Source organism: Dromaius novaehollandiae, chromosome 9 (genome assembly GCF_036370855.1).
Source record: "Dromaius novaehollandiae isolate bDroNov1 chromosome 9, bDroNov1.hap1, whole genome shotgun sequence".
NCBI classification, from domain to species: Eukaryota; Metazoa; Chordata; class Aves; order Casuariiformes; family Dromaiidae; genus Dromaius; species Dromaius novaehollandiae.
The window spans coordinates 6,878,408-6,901,987 of NC_088106.1; the positions used below are offsets into that span (position 1 = coordinate 6,878,408).

General features: G+C 47.4%; 1 protein-coding gene across 4 annotated transcripts in view; it reads right to left on the reverse strand.

Moving 5' to 3' along the window:
• Positions 1-23,580, reverse strand: part of TNIK (TRAF2 and NCK interacting kinase) — a 197,997-nt gene that overhangs the window by 22,699 nt on the left and 151,718 nt on the right. For 2 of the 4 annotated variants that reach the window (XM_026105681.2, XM_064516610.1), the window contains exons 13-21: positions 22,962-23,072; positions 22,331-22,417; positions 20,929-21,129; positions 15,407-15,571; positions 13,338-13,577; positions 11,056-11,162; positions 7,978-8,141; positions 6,638-6,735; positions 61-245 (exon numbers count right to left, since the gene is read on the reverse strand). In XM_026105681.2, coding sequence (XP_025961466.1) covers positions 61-245; positions 6,638-6,735; positions 7,978-8,141; positions 11,056-11,162; positions 13,338-13,577; positions 15,407-15,571; positions 20,929-21,129; positions 22,331-22,417; positions 22,962-23,072 — 1,358 coding nt within the window. The remainder of the gene's footprint in view (positions 1-60; positions 246-6,637; positions 6,736-7,977; positions 8,142-11,055; positions 11,163-13,337; positions 13,578-15,406; positions 15,572-20,928; positions 21,130-22,330; positions 22,418-22,961; positions 23,073-23,580) is intronic. The other 2 variants (XM_026105684.2, XM_064516611.1) reach the window with 2 other exon arrangements.

Sequence of the window (23,580 nt, forward strand, 5' to 3'; positions counted from 1 at the left end):
CTCCAGAGAGTGAACACCCAGCAGCTTCACCATGTGCCCCCTGAAGAAGCGGCTTCTTACATCAGCCTCGGGATGTCGCTGACGGGCACAGTCCCATCGTGCGTCTCATTTTCACCATCCTCCTCTTCCTCCTCGCTGCTCTCTGACTCCTCGCTGGAGGAGGAGTAGTCGGTCACCTTCTTCAGAGGGCGATTGGTCTCCTCGATGCGCAGCTCCCTCAACTCTTTGGCTAAGGCTGTCAGATCCTATAGGGGATGGGGGCAAGAAAACAAGAAACCAATGGCTATTATATTTAAAGCAAGGAAAACGTCAACACACATCTCTTCAAAAGCCAATGCTAACAGCACGAGCAACAAGAAATAGCTGTACGGAGTCATTACAAACATGAGACAAACGTAAGACAATGTTTGTAGCATGTAGCATTTATTAAACAAAACAAAACTGCTTTATGCTCACTGAAAAATCAATAGCCAACCTGTTCTTTTTCTGTTTGGAACGTGTATGTGTATATATATACACACTTATATGTATATACACGACAAAAGTATACTTATTGGAAAAGGTGAAGTTCAGTCACCATCATAGTAAACTGGAAAACAATGTAATTTCAAAGACAGGCTTGCAGAATTTCTCCTGCAGGGTTTTCTCTTTGAAACTTCTCAGAGAAACCCCATAAATTGTATTTATTCTGTAATAAATGCATTCGGGAAGAAAGCAATGAGAGCATCTCCTATGGAGGGGTGCAATCCCCCGGTCAGGAGCTGCTGCAGCGATGAGCCTGTGCTGCTGGGCAGCGGCTGCGAGGCCGCGACGGGGTGGCCACGGCGAAGCACCCCACGTGCTGGAGCACCGCTGTCGGCAAGACTTGTGAGTCACGGCTCTGAGTCAGCCACCAGATTAAAAAAAAAATAAAATCATTAAAAAAAATCCTGCAGTGGGAGCCATTAAGCACTTTCTGTGAAATGTGACAGCCTACAAGCAAAGACAAAAAAAAAAAAGGTTCAAACAAGAAAAAGATAGGAGCAGTCCCAAAACCTATTAGAAATTTTCCAGTTTGCAGTTTCAGTTTTCAGTTTACCATGACTTTGATGAGGCCTGAGACCCGACAGTCATAAAATAGACACTGTTATTTCAAAACAAGGAACATTGCAGGCACCGTGTAGAAAATAGACTTTTTGTTATCTTACATGCTTTTATAGCAATGCAGGGGGAAGCAGTAGGGCAAAAAAGCATGAGAGCTCTAATTAGAATGGGTTAGAGTACTCCGTTGCACAACACATGCACATGACGAACACAGCATCGCAATTGCCAGTCTTACCATTTCTCCCTATATTAGTGACCGAGGTAGCCATCAGTGCATTCGGTCAGAGATAAAGGATTAGGGAGAAAGAAACTCATTGAAAAATACTAAATTCCACAGTTGTCTTATGGCCATATTCTCTCTTTACTGCATTCCACAAATTTCCAGTTTCCCGTTCCAGCAGAGCGACTAGAGCAATATTAATTACATTTGCAAAGGGAGTTCTCTAAAATCTATCCCGTCGACATTGGAAGAAAACGATGAAAAAACTTCTACTGCTGAGATGGAAACCCAGTTTATTTTTAATCATGAATCAGTAAGATTTTGCAAGCAATCTGTACTGCAGTTATTGGTTATTCTTAAGGACATAATAAGCTCTGTTGTGTCATTTGGATTAGAACCTAAAATGAAGCACTCGTTGCTTCGAGTGGAGTAATTATTTATCCCTAATACTACACAAATCAAAGGCAACACTTCATCGACATTTAAATTTGCCCTCAAGTCACACCGCATTGTGGCTGCGGCAGTGAGAAATTCTCAGGAACGATCCATCATTGAAATTAAAAGGAAGGTGGTTGCCCCCGGAGCGCGGTGGGGCTGGCAGCTCCCGGGTGGCACGTGGACAACCCCATTCTGCTCCCAGGCATGCCCTGCCGGGCTCCGGCCACGCCACACTGGCTTCCCCCCGGCCCGGGTACCGAACCGAGGCAGCCACACACGTGGTTTGGCCGTTCGGGCAAATACCCTTCAGTTTTGCTGGCTGTGCCATCTGAAAATCCCGTTTTTCCCTCTCCTCTCCAACAACGCTAATCATTTTCCACATGGCAAGAGAAGAAACACGAGGGGCAATTTTAATCCTCTGTAAAAACCTATTATCCAAGTGCCTCATTTTATCCACGCTCTAAATAGCAGCTACGAAATTCGGTGCATACTAAAGAGCATGGCCCTGGGTGCATGACTAGACGTTAAGGTGTGGTTCAAAGTCCACTGAAGTAGAGGAGAGTCTTCCACGGACATCAGAGGGCTTTGCATCAGACCCATAAATATTAGCACGCAGAAAAAAATCTATTTTAAGAACAGAAATCAATCTCTGCCTCACAGCAAACCCGGTTGGCAGGTATCACGTATCCCTCTCCAAATCAAAACGTTCTCTGTAACTTTAAGGAAAGGCTCTTCATCATGATTTAAGAGAGAACATGGTATTTAAAGAGTTATTTTTGATGCCAACATGTTTGGGATTGAAACACAGTCAAATCTGCAGTCACGACAACTAATTACTCTAATTAATGCTGCAGCAGCTTCTATGACATGATTGCTTCTGCTCCTAAATAAGTCAATGAAATTTGAACAGCCTAACAATGCTCCTGGTTTAGAGCACAAAACATGCTCTTTACTGAACGCTTTCCTTTGATTTGGCTCGGAGCTTTCTCAACTCTACAAAGGACTTTGAGAGGAGACTGTGCAAGAGCCTCTTAAAACTGCAGTTGAGCTTCCTGCACTAACTATGGGAAATCAGGCTGCTTTCTGGCATCTTCCACATCTAAGCAAAGTTCACCAGGGCGACAAAACTGCAGCCCTTCCCGCCGGTCGCAGCGGCTGGTAGAGATTTCCGCTAGGGCAGAGGGGGCATTTCTAGCAGCCGAGCTCCTCGCCCGCTGCGAGGGCCGACGTGCGCCCAGCGGCTCCCAGCCAGCGCTGCCGGCAGAGGCCCGGCATGCTCAGTGCACCCAGCCAGCTTGTCCGCGCACCCAAAGAGCCTCTGCAGGCTGCCCCAGGCTGCTCTCAACGCCGGGACCGGGCCGGGGGGACGGCGGGATCTCTTCCCAACGCCGGGATCCCATCCCGATGCCTCTCCCCTGTCCCGAACGAGATTGCTCAGAGAGTAAGGGTCCGACTCGGCAGCGCTGCGACAAAACACAGATGTCCCAACGCAGGCGTATCACCTCTCCACGTGTCGGAAAAGCGTGGGCTTATTGAAATTCTTCCATCAGGCCGAGAGCTGATTAACGCACATATGCTATCAGCCTTCTGCGGTCATCACTAGAAGGTAGTTAGCCAAATATTTCAAAAATCAGCGTAATTAGTTTTTAATAACTAATTTGGAAGTTATAATAGCAATAATAGTCCCAGACGATATCATCAGATAACTCATATTTTATACTTAAAGCTTTGCCTCAGGATGGTTAATTCTTTGATGCTATCATTTTCGCTAGATAATGAGCACTTTGTAGGATTAAATGGCTTCACTGACTTGCTCTTGGACCAAAAACAATCTGACAACTAGGAAGCAAGCGCTCTGTAGCTCCAAATGTGTTTGAAGTCTTATTACTGAAGGTGACATAATACATAAGTTAGCAGTATCTGTACTTTTTAATTACTTCTAATTGCAAAGACTTCTTTAGATCTAATATTTGCTGGAATCAAGTCAGTTTGGTTTCCAAAATCATATAGCTCATTTAACTTGAATTTAACATACAGGCTGCCTCTATTTAGATACTGATTTATGTGCTTTTTCCTTAACAAACCATCTCATTAAACAAATTCCAGCGCTAATGTTTTATCCAAGAGAACATATTAGCTAACCGGCACATTGTTTTCCTTCTTCCATATATTCTATTTTTTACAGGAAACAGCCGGCAGGAGAGGCTGCTGATACTGGGGATTTCCATGACCGCTGCACAGCTGAGAGAGGTGTGTACACATTAACGCACGTGGGAGACAAGTTAAATACGAGCTCAAGAAGGTTTAGTCTTTCCCCATGAACATTTAAAAATTCACCATTATCAGATGTGCACATATTTTTAAAGATAATCATATGGTAAAAATGTTCTAATTCAGGACTCTACTGTTTTAATAGGATAGACTACGACTACTATCACCAGTCAACGTCCTTCACATTAACACTACTTTCTGAGCTTTTACATTTAACCCAATCATCTGAATGCCATTGTACTGAGGTTACCAGGTAGGTATTTCTTATGAAATGGGAAGATGGAGAGGTCTTCAAGACCCAGTCAAACAGAGTAACGAAGTCCATGTGCAGAACCTCCATTATTTTCCAGGAATACTGTGTGGCACCGTGAGCACCCTAAACATTTTGAAAGGACTCTGGTAAGCAAAGGCGGGCGTTATACTGCCTGTCTGGAGCGGCGAGCTGCTGCTATGTCCCCTAAAGGATTCTGCATGGACTCTGACCACGCAACTTTTAACCAACGCTGCCTCAAAACCTTCATGCAGGTTTTCTAGCAAGAGACAGACAGCAGCCGCAGCCCAGGCTGACTCAGACCCTGTTCTCAGGTCCCCAACAACCTGCCTGCAAACTCTTCCCCATCTGGCATTAGACAAGTCAATCTAGCTGTTGTCTGGGGACAAGAGACTCCGTGTTCTGAGATATCTGCCCTCACACCTATTAATTAGGGAGAAGCAGCTTTTTACATGTAAGAATGAGCTCAGCAAGCTTACTCTATCCATGGTAAGTTCACACAGTTATCTACCCAGCAGCATATCTTAACAGGATTATCACTGATCTCCTACTCCAAACATTGTTATTGTCCATCCCTGACCCTCTCCCTCTACTTTCTACTAGGCTGTAATTTTTAAACACACGCAATAAAACCTTGACATGGGAGAAACAAAAATGTCTGAAACACTTCTCAAGATCTGGAGCGCACCGTGCATGGACAGGATCAACTTACTCTCTCTGCAATCTCATTGAACTCGGCGGAGGCAGGGGCTGAGCGAGCCTGGCCAAACCTGGCCCTGCTGCTTCCAGCAAGAACTCGCTTGGGCGTTGGGTTTGACGGCGGCTCTGATTCCAGCCGGGAACAGTCGTCACTGTAAAACCCCAGTGCCAGCAAGAAGGGCAACAGTTTGGGAGAGCTAAGATCACCCCGTTGTGCAGCGTGCCACCTGGGTAATTAGGAATTTCCGTGTCTGTGCTGGGGGTTACACGTTCACCTGCACTGGCGACTGGTGGGTGAAGAGCACCTGCATACGAGGGTGAGACTCTCGGCTGCTGTAAGCCAAGATAGCTCCAGGGAATCGCTCTTTGCAGCTGATGGTCTGGTTCATAGCAATGAATTAATTATTGTATCCCACTACTGTTTTCTTCTACTTGCCAAGTGCTTTCATTTGAATTAGGTCTGAATTGCATTTCAATATAGCTCAATCTTCCCACTGAAATCAATGGGTGCCCGTGGGCTGCAGCTGAGAGCAGAATTTGATGTGCCACACAGTCTGTCCACATGCTCTCCATTAGCGTAAGAAAAATCTGCTCTTGGTCTTTCACTCTCACATATGCGGAACGACAGTAACACGATTTGCCCGGCACGTGAGAGCGCACGGACTTCTCGCCACGGCCTCCATGCAAGTGGCCTGCAAGTGGGTTTCCCACGGCCCACGTACGAGCAGAGCAGACCGACCGATCCATCTCCCTCCCCGCAGGCCGGCCCGCTACGCCAAAACACAATCTTTCGGTCTGAAAAGATTGCATTACCACCTTTTTGAATGTCAGCACCAAGAAAACCCGCTTTGATATTAAGCGCTAACTAGGCGACCTTGCATAGGCATGACCCACTGAGAAAAGATATCACTAACCTCATCTATAGCTTTCTTATAGCTCTGTGAGTAAGGGAAGATTAATCAGCATCAGAGGAAACAGATCGGGACAGGAAAAAGCCAGAGGAAGGGCAAGCAGGTTAGAAATAAAATTAGAATTGTTAGCTCAACGCTGTGGAGTGTAAAGAAAAAACAACATCAACAAAACATTAATACACATTAAAAAAGAGAAAGCAGTGGAAATTCATTTTGGTTATTAGGTCGACTCTGCAGTTTTAAAAATACAAATGTCAACAACATTAAACCAGAAAGAAACACTTCGGGTGAGACTTTGCTGGGCCTTTGCCAGCGGAGCAGTAAAACCAGAGCGTACAGAAGTGACTGCCAGGGTTGCCCGCGAGCCGCGGAGGGGTCCCGGGCTGCCGCGGGGAGCAGCCCTCGGCGGGCGGCGCGGGCCCGGCCGTGCAGCTCGGAACACAACAATGCGCCGTACGTACGCGCCAGCCCCAAGCTAGCAAAGCACTTAAGCCTCTGCCTGACTTTAAATCGCAGCCTTAAGTGCTTTCCCCTAGGCTTGGGTTACTGGTAGAAATCATGCACGCTCTTAAGCATTCAGATCCCCCACAGGCTCTTGCCAGAGTGTTGTTTGCGAGTCTCTGAGCTGGAGAAGCAAAGGCACTAGCCTCTTTTTATGGGTCCCCAAGGTTGTGCTATGGCACCGAACGGAAACATGGCCAATCCGGTTGGCAACATTCCTGCAGGAAATAATTTAAGACTCACAGCAGGTCGGCTCGGTCGCGTCACGTCTCTGTTGTCTTCCTGTTTTATCTTCGCGGGCTCGTGGGGGAGCACAGGTGACCCTTCTGGTTTGACGTTTCCTGGGCAAAAGGAAAGTGGAGACGGTGGGGAATGACAGCTCTGGCGAGGCAGGAGGCCGCGTGCCCTGCCACATGCCACCTCTGCAAGGTGCCTGCTCATCTAGGAAAGCAGGTTTCCCCCTTCTCGGACCTTTCAGGAGGCCACGACATCACGGGCCTCACCTCTCCCCGATCCCTCCTGCTGTCTGGAAAAACCCTCCTCGGCCTTTCTGCTTGGCTCAGGAGAGCAACACACCTACAACCAGGTCCGGCCTCCACAGGCAGCCCTCTCTCAACACCACTGCCCTTCTTCCACTACGGGAACACATTCGCTGCGCACAAGAGCAGGCTGCGGGAGAAATCAGCAGCTCTGCAGCATCTGACACTGCTAGGAGATTATCTGTCACAGGATTCCTCATTAGTAAAAACAAAAACAAACCAAAAAGGACAATCGGTCATAAGTCCCTTTTATTGACTACCTAGCGAAGTGATTATTTCGACAACAGACGCGTCATCTTCTAGCCAGGTCATAAAAAATTCAAAGCATGGATGCAGCATTTGTTTTAATGCGCTTCAGCTCTCTGGATTTATATTCCAGGGCTGTGACAGAAATGCAGATAAAGTGGCTGTATGTGCTTTAGCAGCTCCTAGTGCGATTAAACAGGGGAGCAGAAGATCTTTAAGAACGGCTTTAAGATGCTAGGGAGCAATTCAGCTAGGAACATAAACCCAGTGTAAACACAGTTCCCTTCTGAAAGCATTTTAGAGAAAGTTGCTTACAGACCAGTTCATTTCTCTGCTCCCATCTCATGCTCTGTGCAGAGATGCAGCCCAAAAACAACCCCCAAAACCACCATATACCCCACCCAAACGTTAACACACTCCCAAAGAAACCCATACAGAAGAAGTGAATTTGGGGTCAATTTGGGGATAGAAAGCGTGCTGGTATTCATTTTTTTACCCTGCAGTGCAGCCCATCTCCGTTGGATAAATTACAGGTCGCTGTGACATTAAGTAGAGGGCAGTTGCCCAGGACATGCTGTCACTCTGCAGGCAGCACCTTCACCAGCCTTGGCCCAAGGGAGTGTTACCAGCTTGGGTTGCAAAGGGGCAAGTTGGTCCCAGAGAGAACTCAGAAATTGGGTGGAAATTTTTTTTCTTAAACACAAATGAGATCAGAGACATCCTGCCCTTCCCGCTTATCAAACGACCTCCGAAAATAGATCAGGCGCTACGAACATTTGAAGGGAAAAGCCACCTCACCTCTGACTCTATTGCGCTCGCTGGAGCCCGCCTGGGAGCCGGGCTGGGAGCCCCCCTGGGAGCTGGGCTGGGAGCTGGGCGTGCTGGAGCTGGAGGAGCTGCCGCTGCTGGTGCGCTGCAGCGGGCTCTCGATGATGGGCTCCGTCCGCCTCAGGTCCGGGTTGCTGCGGGAGCACAGAGCGGAGACGGCGTCAGCGGGTGCCGCAGGTGCCTCAGCAGCTTCAGCTCCTTCCAAAACTGGCCTGAGATGGCGGACTTATCAGGGCCACATGTAGCGTGACAAAAAGCACTGTCACAGCCACCAAACGGTACGTGCTCAGACATTTTGCAAAGACAGCTCTGTGCGTAACGGCGTCCACAAGCTCTAAAATCACCATGGGATCTTACGGTCTCTTACAAAAATGCTTAACTGATCTAGGAGTCGCGGGCTCGCTGCAAATTGATGAAGCCTGTAAAGCTCCACCAGTGCATCTTCATTTCTAAGGGATACGCTAACACACAGAGAGAGCTGTAAACCCACAAGTGTTAATGGGCTGTGGGAAAGTCATGGCTCCCTCGCAGTCTCCACCTGACCTGCTAATTCAGTGAAGACTCCAGTCTGCCTCTCACTGATGGATTTTGCCTGATGTTTGGTGCACAAGGTAAGGTCACCTAAGGCAAGATAAGAGGGCACCTCTTCTGCTGGAGAAGACAGGGCTGAAGTCTTGTCTCCTCAAGCTAGGGATCTTGTAAGCCCTAGTAAAATCCATGAAAGCTGAGTGACTGCGCAGAATCACGCACTCCACATCTTTATGGAGCTGGACCATAACCACAAAGAAAAATCATTTAGAGCAATTTTATACCCTTTTGTTTTGCCAGATTTAGCAAAAATTAAAAGACTGTTTGCTTAGAACTCCATTTCAGCCCTTAGACATGCAATGTTGGATTTATCTGCATTAACCAATATTCATTCTAAAATTAGGACTTTGCAACTTGCTGTTAAACAGAGAAAGAAATGTTTTAGTGAAGAAAAGATCTCAAGTTTGCAACAAGGCTGCAGATTACTTTTGCTGCTTATTCACACTTGCTAGTTTTCATGGCTTCCTATCTCAGCCACTTCAAATTTGCATAAGTTACCCACTTCAGGCATTTTCTTCCTTGATTTCTTTCCCCCCTGTGAACATACATAAATCTAGAATAAAAAGCATCCTTGATATACAAAGAGTGACTAATATTTCTCAGGGTATCAGATGCCTTTAGGACATTAATTCTTATTTGGCACTGAAATGACACCAGAAGACATGCTCATGCAGAGTTATGCAATTTGTTTTTATGCAGGATTTCTGCTAAGTGATCTTATTATTCAAAGTCCTGTTAAAAATGTATAGAAAGCTTTTTCCACAGAGTCCAATTAGGACCTTGTGTACATAAAAATTATGCTGGAATACTGCCACATTACATAATGCAATTGCAATCAAAGGCATTGAACATTAATATAAGGTGTGTGCTGTGCGCGCTGTGCGTCATTCAAAGCTGCTCAGAGACTATCAGAGCGGCACAAACTGGATGGATTGTGCAAAGTCCCATTGCCATAACCGGGTGATTGGCAGAATCATTTGGAAATGGCCTAACATGAATATTATATTGAATTGCTGCCTGGTGTTATCTTGCATTTACACAGGCACTTACTAAAATGATAAAAGCAAGATAGTAGCTTTCTGTGCAAGGAAATATCCCCCCAGTCATCACAATAGTGTTACAAATAAAAGAAAGCATATTTTTACCATATTAACATTTATACATGGGAAGAATCGAGAAACAATAGGAGAGGTGGTTAAAATAGGACAATGTGAGAAATGCTATGTTATCGTGAAAGAAATAAATGTTATCATTTCACTGATTAGTTAGTCTAACAGACTTTTTTGCTGCCGAATCGTTTTCAATTTTTCATCAAACTGAAGGCTTCCAGCTCAAGTTGTACGGCTGACTAAATTAATTCATGAAAGGTATTTGAAAACTTCAGCAACTCATGTATTTGCCTGCATTGACCAGGAGTGGGACTGTGAGGCTGAGGGAAACTTCACTGTAACCTTCAACTCGAATCCTACAGTCTCACATTATTATTTTTACTCTCAATACCTTCACATACTAGGACTACATAGTCCAACATCCTACTGCATTTTATATTATATTTCAGGCTACAGCCTGAAAATTAAAATTAAATTACTATTTAAGAATTAGATTCAAAGAACGGCATTTTCAAGAACTCAGAATGCTTCAGCCTTGAGCAATAAAAAATTCATGGTACGAATGCTTTTTTCTCTCATTTAAAATGAGAGAGAAAAAAAACATTCTTGCCTTCCTCCTCCTGCTACCCCTGCCAGCTACTTAAGCTGTTGCCCGCTGTACGCGAGGTTGCTGATGCATGATTCAGGCATTCAGCTGGAAAGAAAAAGGCATATGCTGAAAAGCTGGTTACGGTGCACAGCATATGGCTACGAATATGCCAGCGTTCGCTATTTGACCTAACCCTAAAAGGACAAGGCAAGAAATGGAAACCAAAGAGCTCCATCATACCAAGTGACATGGATCACATGTTTATCTGAAGATCTACTTGTCTACAGTGTCTTTACTTCTCTGTCTTCCCCAGTAACATTTTAATGTCAGTGGCATGCTAGCTGGGAAAAGACCCTAGTCCTAGGAGGTTCCTCTCCCAACGAGAGGCGATGTTGGGAGAACCAGGACCTATTTCCACTAAATCGTCCAAATTCCTGTTTGATTCCACAGCATCTGGCGTAGCAACCAGCTACAAACCCCACGTCATCCAAGAGCAGATTCAGGCCAGCTTGAAGGGAGCAAAACCACCAGGAACCCAAACAGTCCCAGCCCTTGGGTGTGATACAAAACACTGACGAACGTGAACCTACTTCATCACAGCTTAGGGCTGCAATAAAAGTATTATGAATCTCTTGCTTTCACATACCAGGGCTCCCCGTCTGCTCGCAGGACTCGCGAGCTGGTGCATGAGGAGGAAACCCGGAACGAGCTATGGGAAACGTGGAGGGGTTATTTCTGCGCCCCACACTCGGTCTCCCGTACCTTGCGCGAATCGGCTGCGATCCCAGCCGGGGTCCCAGTGCGCTGCCGTTGCCCGGGGAGTTCTTCCTCGCCAGAGCGGGGGATATGGAAGTGGTTCGTTGAGGCACCTGGGAAAGAAATGATGAAAGTCACAGTTACTGAGTTTGCCCAATTAAATCAGGCTGCTGCTCACACTTCTGAGAGATCGGGTTTCAGCGTTTCCTTAAGACTCAATCTATAATTGATTTCCCACTGAGAGATATGCAATATTTATAGCAATTATAAAACATAAAGCTCTCGGCTTTTACAAGGAACCACCGGAGCGCGAGGCGGAAAGGAGCTGCCAAGGTGTGCAGCGCAGGGCTTGCTCCCGCAGAAGAGCCCTCGGCGACACACGAAGCAGCCCCCTCCCCATCGGACAAAGAATTCCTTTTTTCAAAAGCTGAATGTATACACACATATATAAGTAGTCTAAATTAAACAAAAAAACACAGTGTGGAGTTTTTAAGATTAAATTCTCAAAGCAGATCACTTCATCCGCCACCGATCAGTTTTTAAGGGTGTCTAGATGGGACACGACACACATAGTATCAGAGAGGACGTGCTGACTGCTGGTTAAGCAAGAGGGCTGAAAGGGAGAAGGTCCAGGCTGAACCGCTCAACACTCTCGATCGAACCAAAGCAAAGCCCAGGCCCTGCGCCGGGTGGCACGCCGGCACCCGCTCGTCACACCCTAGCTCCAAAATCGCTGCGCACCAACACGCAGCAGCGGCATGCGGATAAACACACCGTACTTGAGCCTGCCAGAAGGAGGTACGGCAATACTCACCTGCGGAATACCTTGCACCAGGTAATAGAGAGGCCAAAAGCTCAGCAGGGTTAGCAAAAAAAGGATCAGGTATTTTTTTTGGAGAATAAACACACAGTTACGTTAGACAAGCCAAAATGATTCAGACAGAGACAGCCTTATATTCTGTGCCATAGCTAGCAATAACTTATTCGTTCATTAAAAGAAATTCCCCCTGTGGGCAGGTTACTCTGCAATCATGACTTCTGAAGTTTCTTTTACCTTCCTCTGAAGCATCTAGTCACAACCACTGGCAGAAACAAGACACCGGACCACAGAGACAGCCCGCCCAGGCTCACGTCACAGTCCGTTTGTTCCCGGTTACAATCACAGCAAATTTATTTTTGTGGGTAAAACGTGAAGTCAGACTTCATGTGTATTACTGCTGATACAGCAGCTTTAAACGTGAAGTGCTGTTTGGTGTGGGGAGCCTTTCCACGGCTTGGGGTTTCCTCAAACGAAGGGGCCTCTACTGCACAGGGCCCGAAAGAACCAGGAGCCGCGGTCTGATTGAGCAGGGCATTACTGTAACTAAAATAGGTGTTGTTCTCAAAAGACTCGAGCAAAAAGCAGCACCACACAGTGTTGTTTTCAATCTAGCCAATGTTAAACCTCAAGGGATTTCCAAAATCAGCGTCAAGGGTCTGACAGCGAGGACGGGCTGCTCCGGCTCTCACCAGCTACAGTCCGAGGGCTGAGCTAGATCATCATCTGTGAGCGGAGGTGTCACAGGTAAGCGGCTGTCTCTGCAGGTAGCAGGCTTTTGGGCCTTTGGGCCTTGGGTCTTCTGAGTTGTTGGCTTGCTTTTCCTCTTAAGTAAGCACTGGGGTGTCTTATCATCAGGAATATTACTAAAACCGCATGTGACACACCACCATGGAGCCTATTAGCTGATATTTTGCTCTAAAAACGCAAGTCACCTACTTGTTAATCCACAGAAAAACTGCCTCTCAATCACGGACAAATACTACCTGCCCTGCTGTCGCTAATCAATTTGTAGTATTTTTCCTCTGTGAAAATCCACCCAGGCTGAGGGCTGATTCACTGTAAGGGGAATTTTAATGGCCGAGTCATAACTCATCCAAAATGAATGTGTATAAACAACGCAATCGAAATACTGGACCAGGAGAATCTTAACTAAAGAGGTACTGCCAGATGCTGCCATAATGTCAACGGAGGTATAAAGTGGCTGGAGCCCTTGCAAGTCTTCCATCAAATATTGGCTACAACCGGAGGCATAGCACTGAGCAAAAAGGACCCGTCTTACTGCGTATGACAAATTTTATGTTCCTGCAACTCTATTTAAACAGAACGAATTTGCATCCTCGAGGAAAGAGGAATGGATTTGCTGGGGACTCCCTGCAGCTTGAGAGCTTTCTCCGCCGGCGGGCAACGCTACGGAGCAGCGCCGGCACTGCCTCTTTCCCGTGCTGAAAGGGAGGAGCGGTAATGTTACCTTTGGCGGGATGTCTTCCTCCTGCCGTAACCAAGAACTTCGGTCAAACTTTTCAATGCGAGGGGGCAGAGGAGGGTTTTCTGAGGTGGGGTCCGAGTTCTGCCTTGGCATCTCAGGGCGGTGAGAGGCCACCGTCAGAGCCTCCTGAAACCCAGCCATCCCCTTGGTGGGCTGTTCATGCAGGGACTGAGAGCCAGACAAGGAGCTTCCTTGGGATTTCACAGTGACCAGATGTGGAATCTAAGCACCAAGTCAAAACAGAACTATCAGTACAAGACGGAAAAAATAAATTAGAAAAAGTACTAAAAATCTGATTTTTTTTCCAAAAAAAAATTGATTAGCATTTCAGATGCACTAAAAAGCCCCCTCAGATTGAGATCAGCACTGCCTCGGTTTCAGGAACTTCTGACTTACACCAAATGAATGCAAAAACTATTAAAAAATCATGGTCGCATAGCTCAGCGTTTTAAAGTCAGGAAATGCCCAAGTCAGAGCCATATGTTGCAGTTCTGACCATTTCTGCATACGCCCTGTGATACGATGTTTGCTTCCAGCACTGCACACCGTTTTGGAAACGATCCCGGAGAGAGAGGCCAGGCTGTTCGCTCCGGCGAGCGCGCACACACGGGATGCACGCTCACGGTCGTGCCTGGCATTCGCTGGATCTCAAGCTATTAAGCCTGAATCTCTTATATTGTGCTAATGATGTTTGGCATGGAATTTTGTTGTTAAAAATAAAGAAAAGGAAACAATAATAAATAAAAATTAAAAAAAATTCAGGAATTCTGAGGCACAGATGGCTTAAAAAAATACCTTGAGGCATGAGTTTCTATAGGTGTAGGCAGCACCCTATGCTACAGATGAATCGTATAGATCTAAGGCTTGCAAGTGAAAGGAACACTGTCACCTGTGGTGGGAAAACTGAGACATTTGCAAAAGCAGAGTTTATGAAATCAGAGCTCCTTCCCAGGGCCCCATCAAGTCAGCATTGGCTCCTCCTTTGATGCAGCACAGAGTTGTAACCTTTATTTTGGTGTAAACATGACATTTCTGCATATATGTACATGCATATATGTACATCCATGCCCTGATTTCAAACGACTTTTTCATTAGCATCTTAGTCGAACAAAACCCTTGCAGCTGTTGACTATATATGTCACCAGAGTGTGGGATTTTCAAAGGAGTCAGAGAAAAATAGATTGTGTTTGGTCAATCAGAGAGGCTGCTATGAAGTGGGGTTTTACGGTTTAAGTTTGGATTATATATCTGGGGGAAAAATAGCTGTATAAAGGCTTCCCTGCAAGAGTTTTATTTAAAGTTGGCATTGTCCTGCTGACCTACAGATGTACAAACCGCATGCGGATGGCACTTTTCAGAGCATTTTCCCACAGAAAGCCCATGTGAATCTGGACCAAAAACCTGGTTCCTCCCCTCTGAAATCCCTGCTCGAGTCTGCAGGACTTGCGGGCACTGAACCGGGTCCAGCCCTGATGCTCTCACAACTTTCCGTGGTGGGGTACTTACGAACCTTGTGACTGAGATTAGCTTTAGAAATAATGATTCCCCTCCTCATTGTGACCTCCTGCCCTTTCCAGATGCATTTGTGACAGATGTTAACTCGATGGAAAACCAAAACAAAACTTTGAAGTAAAGTAACAAAGAAAGCAAAATCTCTTTCTGATGATCCCCAGCATCAAAGCATCCTAGGCCTCCCGTACCAGGCTCTGGGGTTTTAGTCCTTTAAATAAAACATACCCAAAGAGGAACAGAGCAACTGCCTTACTGGCGCAGACCAGCAGTTCCTCTAGGTCCTCAGCTTGTTTCTAGTAGGAACCAGTACCTGATGCTTCAAAGGAAGGTATAACCCAGCATGATGTTTCTAACACATGGAGGTGAAAAGAAGAATCCACTCATGAATGTAGATGCTGCCCTTACTCACAAACACACCTCAGGCTGAGAAACCACAGAGCGAGACATTTCCTTCAATCCACAATCTTTCTCGTGACCTTACCGGCACCCCGAGCATCCTGGTTTCTGTAACTGAGCCGGCCGGGCGGAAGCACCATTACCTGCGGGTCCACGGGTCTGAGCAGGGGTGGGGTCCGGGCGGGCTGCACACCGCTAATGCTGAAGGACTCGGAGCGAGGAGGCAGGTTGGGGTCAGAAATCCTGTTGGCCACCTTGTGAGGCATCGCCGGCGAGCTCTGACGGTTGAGTCGGGAGCGCTCCTCCACCTGCGGCGACATGGGAGGAGAGGCCATCAACACCAGCCGCCTCGCTGGATCTCCAGCGCACGATCTAGTTACCGCACAGCCATGTGGCCTGCTTTCCAAAGAGATGATCCTGTTTCCTGCTTATTTTCTGCTCTCTGAACCAAGAGACTGGGTTGCTTTATGCACCAGATCTTTGAGCACTTTAAGGATTTCCATATTGGGTAAATGCTCAACTCTGGATCTCGGCAGTCCCAACCTCTTCAGCCAAGCTCAGGTTCTCATGCAATCTTTGCTGGCTTTACTTTACTTCATTTTCCTTCTCCCTCACCCCATTAACTTGCCCCAGGTTTATCTGCTCCACCATATGTTTGCCTCTACCAGTTTTCTTCCTCCTCGCCTTCCCTTTCTAAGGTGCCCAGTGCCCTATTGCCCATCAAGAGCCTGTAACTGAGCTGCTTTCTCAGACGCTCTCTAGCACGGCTCAATGTTAGTTGCTCAATTCAGAGGCAGACAACGCTCAGCTTTTTGTTTCACTGCGTATCCGACACCGTCGGCTGTGATTGAACAAACCAGAGCGGCTGTATCAGGTATCCAGTGTTTCTCCCCTGCACAGAAAGCGCTGCCCACACTCCTGCCCCGTTCCCCGTAGGCTTAACGTAGCGTCGCTCCAAAGGGCTGCCATTACCGACACGGCTGCGATATGTCGCACAAACACAGAGCAGCAGGATTCACTGGATTGCTCTATCTGTAAAGCCTGAGACTATCTCTGATGAAGAGATATCATCAGCAAGTCTAAGTGGCACCTCCAGCTTCTAAGAGGTTAGAAAGCCTCATGAAAAAGCCACTTATAATTGAAAAACAAGGCATTTATAAGAAGATCCTTTCTCTTTAGATATATCAGGTTATCCTATGACTATGGAATCCAAGTCACCCAGCAGATTGTGCAATAAATGCATTTTAAAGAGTCCAAAAAAGGACTATTTATATCTCATGTGCGTAACTCATCCTTGTGAATCTGAAATGGAAAAATATAGCTTCAAGGAAAAGCAGCTTGCCTCAAGAAGGTATTTCTAGCAGATGACTTCTGAGAAACAGCTCTTGCCTCTTCATAAATGTATCTTGAAGCAAGGGGATCCTTTACTGTAAACACCACAAGGACTGCTTTTGTTAGATTTGATTCCAGGAATAAACATGGCAGCCAGAAAATGTCTGGCTTTGATCTAGATTTAGCAAGTCTGGCACCTTGTCATGTATGGAAGGAAAACAACCCTATTACTGATACAGGCGTAAAAACAAGGCCCATTGTTTTCAGGTAATCCTGGTGGAAATACGATGGTTTCAGCTAACCCAGACATATGTGCAATCTGTACGCTACTGAGATGAGACTGCACGCGCCGATATTCATGCAACATATGCTATGCAGAACTGTTGATACCTCAACTGGAGATCTGATGCATATTTTCACTCATGAGTCACTAATATGTGTTAAATACCATTAGCATGTCTTAGTTCCACCATGTCATGTCAAAAAGTAAACCATAAAATAGGTTTGCTTGCAGAGAACCACAGCTTTTCTTTAATATATATTCATGAAAGACATACAAGAGCCCTTAAACTAATAAAAATGAAGCGCTTGCTATTTCAGATACTGAGCAGAAGTCAGATGAAAATTTAGGAAAGAGACTCCTGTTGTATGGACTCTTTCTCTTCAAAGGAAGGGTGATTTCTTGCTCACGAGTGACCACCCGGGCCACCACTGGGGCCCGACAGGACCTCACAGCTTGCCCCATGCGCTGCCCCCCAGCTCCAGAGGCCGCGCGGAGCTCAGTTCAGCGATGCCCGCAGGAGCCTTTGCAGAGCACATGAGGACAGGGAGGAGAGCGGGGAGGAAGGCGAACTCCTGAACGAGGCGGCCTCTGCATGAGCGTTGGGACAGGCTCGCTGCCCCAGAGGAGCTCCAGTACATCTGCTCATCATCCGAGCCTTGGCGCTCACCACAGCCGCCCAAGGCGACAACACTGATCCCTCCAGCTATTTTTGGGAGCTCGCCGGCAGAGTGCCAAGCCATAATGTGCAGCCAATTACGGAGGATTTCAAAGCTTGCATGGAGAAGGCAGGAAAGTAATGAGATGGGTGATGTCTGTGAACCGGGAAGGAGAAAGATGGTTGGTTTTCCAACCGCCAGCATCGTCTCACCAAGTGCTTTGTTTCACCAGCACACCGAAGACGGTACGCTTGGGGCTCTCCCCTTCTACTCCACGGCGTCTTATTGACTACAGCATTATGCAGAGAGGGGAAAAAAGCAGCACTCTGCAGTGCCAAACTCCGCAGGAATTCATCATTGCTCCCATTCGCCAGCCGTCTCTTATATAATTCAAGATTCACGTCAAACGGGAAACGTCCCTAGCAGCTTCTGCGGAGGTCCCAGTGGAAAGCAGCTAATGCTGCCATGAATTATTTCAAAGCAAAAGAAGGATGACAAAAGCCAAGGGGACTGAAGGGGGAGCTGAAAGGAGAGCTGGCTGTTGCAGAGAACAGCACTGCTGGTGACACAGCTGAGCCCTGGGCAACACGGAGGTGCCAAGCCGGTGGGAAGAAGCACCACAAGGCCAGGCCCAGTGTTGAAGACGCCCAATTGAACATCCCCCTCGCTGCTCCTTTATGTAAGGTCATATATGAAACAGTTCTTTCCACTGCCGGGGATCTGCCCAAACCTGTCCTTTGGCTGACTAAGCTGCAGGTTACTTTTTCACTGAAAAATAAGATCCAGACATCTCTTTGTTTGCAAACACTGGTTCGCAGCAGAATGGTCAGTAGTAGACAACTGCTAAATACAGTACAAATACTAGTACTAGTACTATAGTACAGACCTGCTACTTATAGTACTAATGCTACATGCCTGGCTTGAACATCAGCGGCTCCCAACACGACGCCTGAAAGGGCCCAGTTAGTCTTTCACTGGAAGAGGAGATCTGTGTGGGTACAAAGGCCAGGTTTGGGCCATACCCCAAGCCATACCCCAAAGTAACGCTCCAGTGGATAATCCCTCAGACTCATGGGAAGGCAAGCTGAAGAGGCAGCAGATGAGGATGTGCACCATGCGTGTTGGCAGGGACTACCTGAGCAGTGCTCCAGGCTTGCAGAAATGCAGGCAGGGAGAATTTACACCTAAGAAGACTTCCTTGACATAGCGATTTGCTGTAGAGATATGCAGAAGCACAGAAACTTGTCTGTTACCAGACTTGTCTCCTCCCAGTTCCAAAAGGAAAGCAAAGTCTCAATATTTCTGTTAAATTAGCATGTTTGGATTGAGTACTGGAATTGCCAAACTATGGCAACAACTATGGTATGCCTATAGTAAGTGTTGGTGCAAGTTTGGCTATCTGTATAGCCAATAATAATGGTACTTCAGTATATGCAGCAAAGTAGCTAAACTGTGCTAAAAATGCGACCATGTGAAGTAGATAAAACAGGGTATGGAGGTGACGGGAGTAGTTACGGGAACTTCCCAAGGGTGCTGTGTTGGGGCAGTGCATCAAACTACTGCTCCCAAGAACATAAAGAAGGTAAATTTGCCACTTTGAGTATTTCATTATAAACTGCACAGTTACACAGGTAAAGAACAAATGGTTTGGATAGCCAAACTGTGGAAGCTGGAGATGTTTCAAAACAACAGGAAATCTCATCTCTCCTATGATTTCAGCAAAGTGTATGAGGCCGTACGCTGTTGCTCTTATTCGCATTTTACAGTCCCTTAATGTAATGGAACTTTGTATTTGAAACAAAGTCAAATCCAGCTCTTTCATCCTTCATCCTAGATAAAGGTCTCTTTTTATAAATCTTTGTTAGAGATAGCTTTGAAGACAGTGCCAGAGGTACTTTAGCAATGTTATAGGAGATTTATTTAAAACTAGGCAATGAAAGAGAATTTACTCCCATTTTCCTGTTTGCTACTTACTGTTAACACTACTGCAGATGTACAATAGAGACCCAATTTCGCAGAAGGCCATGGAGGTACCACCTAGGTGGAAGCCTCTCCTATCAGAGGGGGCTCAGAGCTGTGCTGTTGGGCACATCGGTCTTAGATAGGAATGCCTTGTCCACAGACCTACCTACCAAACCTCTTCTTCCACTGGAAGGGTTGGTAACAATCCCGAAGCTTCTGTGAAGACAGGCTGGCAGATGCAGTCGCTATTAGTAAACTCTTATTCCTTGTGACACTTCAGGAAAGGAAACAGGCATAACCTTAAGTTTTTACTTTTCATCTGGAGTAGGCAAATTTTTCACAATTTTTGAAGCCCACATCTAACTTGAGAATGTGAGCAACTGACACCTTCCTTTGCCTCTGCCATGGTTTAGAAATGCTAATAACTCTTGGTGCTGCTATCCTTAGCAAAGGATAATTGACTGAATTTTTTGAGCATTTGATGCTTACAGGTATTGTGGATTTAGCGCAGCTGAAGGTTGTGAATTGGAAAGATTAGAAGACAGCTAAGTGTTGGATGCACATTGCATCTCTGCCAGGACAAAAGGGTGCCAGACACTTGGCAACAGAGCAGCAATCCTGCTTAGTGGGAAGAACAGGCGAGTTATTAAAAGATCTTCCTGCCCAGGAGTAGAGTTACAAAATTAAACTAACAAAATCCAAAGAACTTTAGAAATATTAATAACAAGAGTGGCACCAGTCTTACTGGAACCACCATAAAGATATTAGGGAGAAAGAAAGTGTTTCCATATGATCCTGAAACCTCACTGCAGACAATGCATGTCTTTTCAAGACTATTTAGTCAGGCAATAATTAATAGTCCAGATCTTACAGTTGTTACAAAAATTCCCTCTTTTTGTTGGGGGGAAAAAAAGAAAAACAGCAATGTGGCTTGCATTCCTGAAAATCACGAAGGATCAGTCATCCCAAGAGACATGGCCCTTACCACAGGAGGAAAAGCTGTCTGGTCCCTGTTTGCTTATGGGGAAGCCGAATTAGTAGTGAGCAACGAAGCCCTGCCACCACCACTGCTCTGCCCCCGCCGCGGTGGCCACGGCACAAAGAGGAGCCTCCCGTGCTTGTGCCTGCCACGGCCGCAGCTACGGCTCAGCCCCCGAGGAGGCTCCTCCTTGTCGCAGTCCCTCACGGAAAAGCCTCCTTTCCCCGCTCTCCTCTCCCCAAGCACATATGCACGTGCAGACACGCACACACACTGTGCTTTTAATTGGGGGTGTTTCCAGCAGAGCTAGTGGCACTGCGCTGGGAAGAGCGAGAGGGGAGGCAGACCCAGGAGCGCGCAATCTGCCGTGCACGGCTCAGACAGAGCCGCGGGCAGCGGGAGCCAGCTCTGCGGATGCAGTCGAGCCCCACCACACTCCTCCCTCTCTCCTACCTCCTTGGCCCATGCTGGCTTCTCGCTGGCATTTATCCCTTCCTTGTAATGGTAGAGCGGTTTCTTCTCCGCTGGCCTCTGGTCCTGCCGCTGCTGCTGCTGCTGCTGCTGCAGGGAGACCAGGTAGTCGCGCTCCTGCTGGAGTTGCCGCTGCAGCCTCTCCGCTTGCCGCTGCTCCTCCAACTGCTTGCGCTTATACTCCTACCCAGAGAACAACACAGCAACGTGGGTGCACGAGCCACCGGGACGGGCCTGCCTGGTGTGTCAGTGCATGACCTGGGCACTGAGGGGCTGCAAATACAAGTGTGTTGCATCTTCCTAAGCCACACGTCGGTTTGGCCTAAGAAAGGCACGTTAGCGCTAAGTAGCTGTAATCTCACTGATGGAGACTTTAAATCCACACTTGAAACAGGGGGTCGGGATCTGAATCCCTCGGGCAGTCCCAAACAGATACTGATTGCAATATAACGTTCTCATAGGGCTTATAAGCTACCATTGATTTTGCTCAGATTTTTCCAGACAGGAAGAACAAAGCACCAAGCCAATGAGGTGCCAAACACCATCGGTTCATAGAAAACCCAACCGAAGCTGAGCCCATGCAGCACTTTGTAGGACCAATTTACTGTTTGTGGCAACAGCTGTGCAGCAGAGCCAACTGTATGATCCTTCTCAATCCCTAGGGCTTTACGAGGTTTAATTACCAAATCATTAACGCTTTTTTTAAAAGTGCCTTTCTAAAATGGAAGGACTTGTGTGAGGGTTTTTTTCTTTTCCATAAATAAAGCTAACGGGAAGAGAGACAAATAATAATCCCTGTGGATTAAAAGAAAACACAGCGAGAATAACAGCTACAAGCACTAAAAAAGGACAATTAAAAAAAATGAAATAATAAAAAAAAGTCTAGAATGTGAACAGCACGAGAGGGAGTATACAATATTCCTGTGAAGGAATTAAAACAAAAGCCTTCACTCAAAATAGCAAAGCTGCATCGCAGGGTGGGTTTGCTGGGCGCAGATACGCTACAGCCTCATGACATGCCAGCATGCTGCAAACAGCCTTAAAAACGACACGGCAACAGGTACAGGGGGACGGAGGAAGGGTCTGCACCTCTAACGAAGGCAAAAGCAGGCCCACGCTACGGGAGGAGATGCAATTAGAGCAGTGCGCAGCGAGGAGCCCGAAACCAGTGCGAGGGCAGGTACGGCGGAGAGGCCGAAGCGCAGCGAGGGAAGTCGCGGCCGGCTCTGCAATTGCACCGCGTAGCCGGGGGCACGTGCAAGGCGCCTGCCCGGGCGAGCCCCGCGCCGCGGGAGCGCTGGGGGCACACGAGCACACGCAGGCGGGCACATGCGGGCGCGACGCGGGCAAACGGCGGCCGGCGGGGCCGGGGCCTCCCCATTACCAGAAGTAGCGCTTGCTCCTGCAACAACTGCTGCTGCAGGATCTCTAACTGTCTCTGCTCCTCCTCTAACTGTCGCCTGATGTACTCCTGGAGGCACGGCAGCAAGGAGCAAAGGAGAAAGAGAGAGAAGGTGAAAGAGCCAGTAATTCCCAAGGGGAAGAGCCTGTCAGGAGCACAGGGAGGACTTGGCGCGCAGATGTCCACCCACCTGAGAGCCTAGATGCTCTCAGTCCCTTCACCACGGTCCAAAGCCCCGGGGCTCCCGCGGCCGGGACACGGGCCTCCGGGAGGGAAGAGCTACATACATGGACTAGGGACGGCCCGAACCCCTACGCTGGGAACGGTAGGGTGGGAAAACTCAATGTCAAGTGTCTCCACATCTGCGGGCAAACAAGTGGATCCACACAGAAATAAATTACGACAGTGGAAAGCGACACACGCGGTGTTAACAATCAAGCAATTTACGCTCAAGTGGTGGAAGTGGCAAAAAGTGTGAGTGTTACGAGAAGATCTGCCTTTTAACTTATTAAATTAAGAGCAATTCACATTAAGGGCAATCATCCTGAACTGTTGTGATTGCTGAGCGCAGCCAGGCCACGAGGACCCCATCCAGCCTGGAGCTCGGGGGTACCTGCTCGTGCTCGGCACGTCTCCGCTCCTCCTCCCTGCGCATCTGCTCCTCGTAGTGCCGCCGCTGCTCTCGCTCCTGCTGCTTCCGCATCTCCTTCTCTCGCCTCTGTTGCTGCAGGGGCAAAAGACACAGGTGAGTCATTGGGATCTCGGTAGGCGCAAATAAAAAGTTTCTTGGGTGCTCAGAGCCCCTTTTCTCATGGCTTTTTGGAAGCATCTCCTGCCGCGGTGGCCGCTGACCTTGCGGGCTGCCTCGTCGCACGGGACCCAGCGGCTGCTCCGGGAAACGCAGCCATCGCTCCCCACAGCACAGCAAACCAACCCAACTCACCTCCCATCCCACCGGGCTTCAAGGAGCAACACAAATAAACCGCAGCCCTGTTTGTGCGAACCAGACTGCCCACTGAGAAGGGAATACGTCTCTACTGCATCTGCTGAGACCAAAAGCTTATATAGAAGACCCCAAATCCAATTACTATTTTTTTAATTCTTACCAGTCAGTCATGTTATTTATTAAGGAAAATAAGGCTCTCGGTCAAGTCATTCGAGGATCAAACTGCTTTTTATGAGCAGGACTTGTACATTTACAGCCTCTTCTCTAGAAATCAATACCGTTTCAT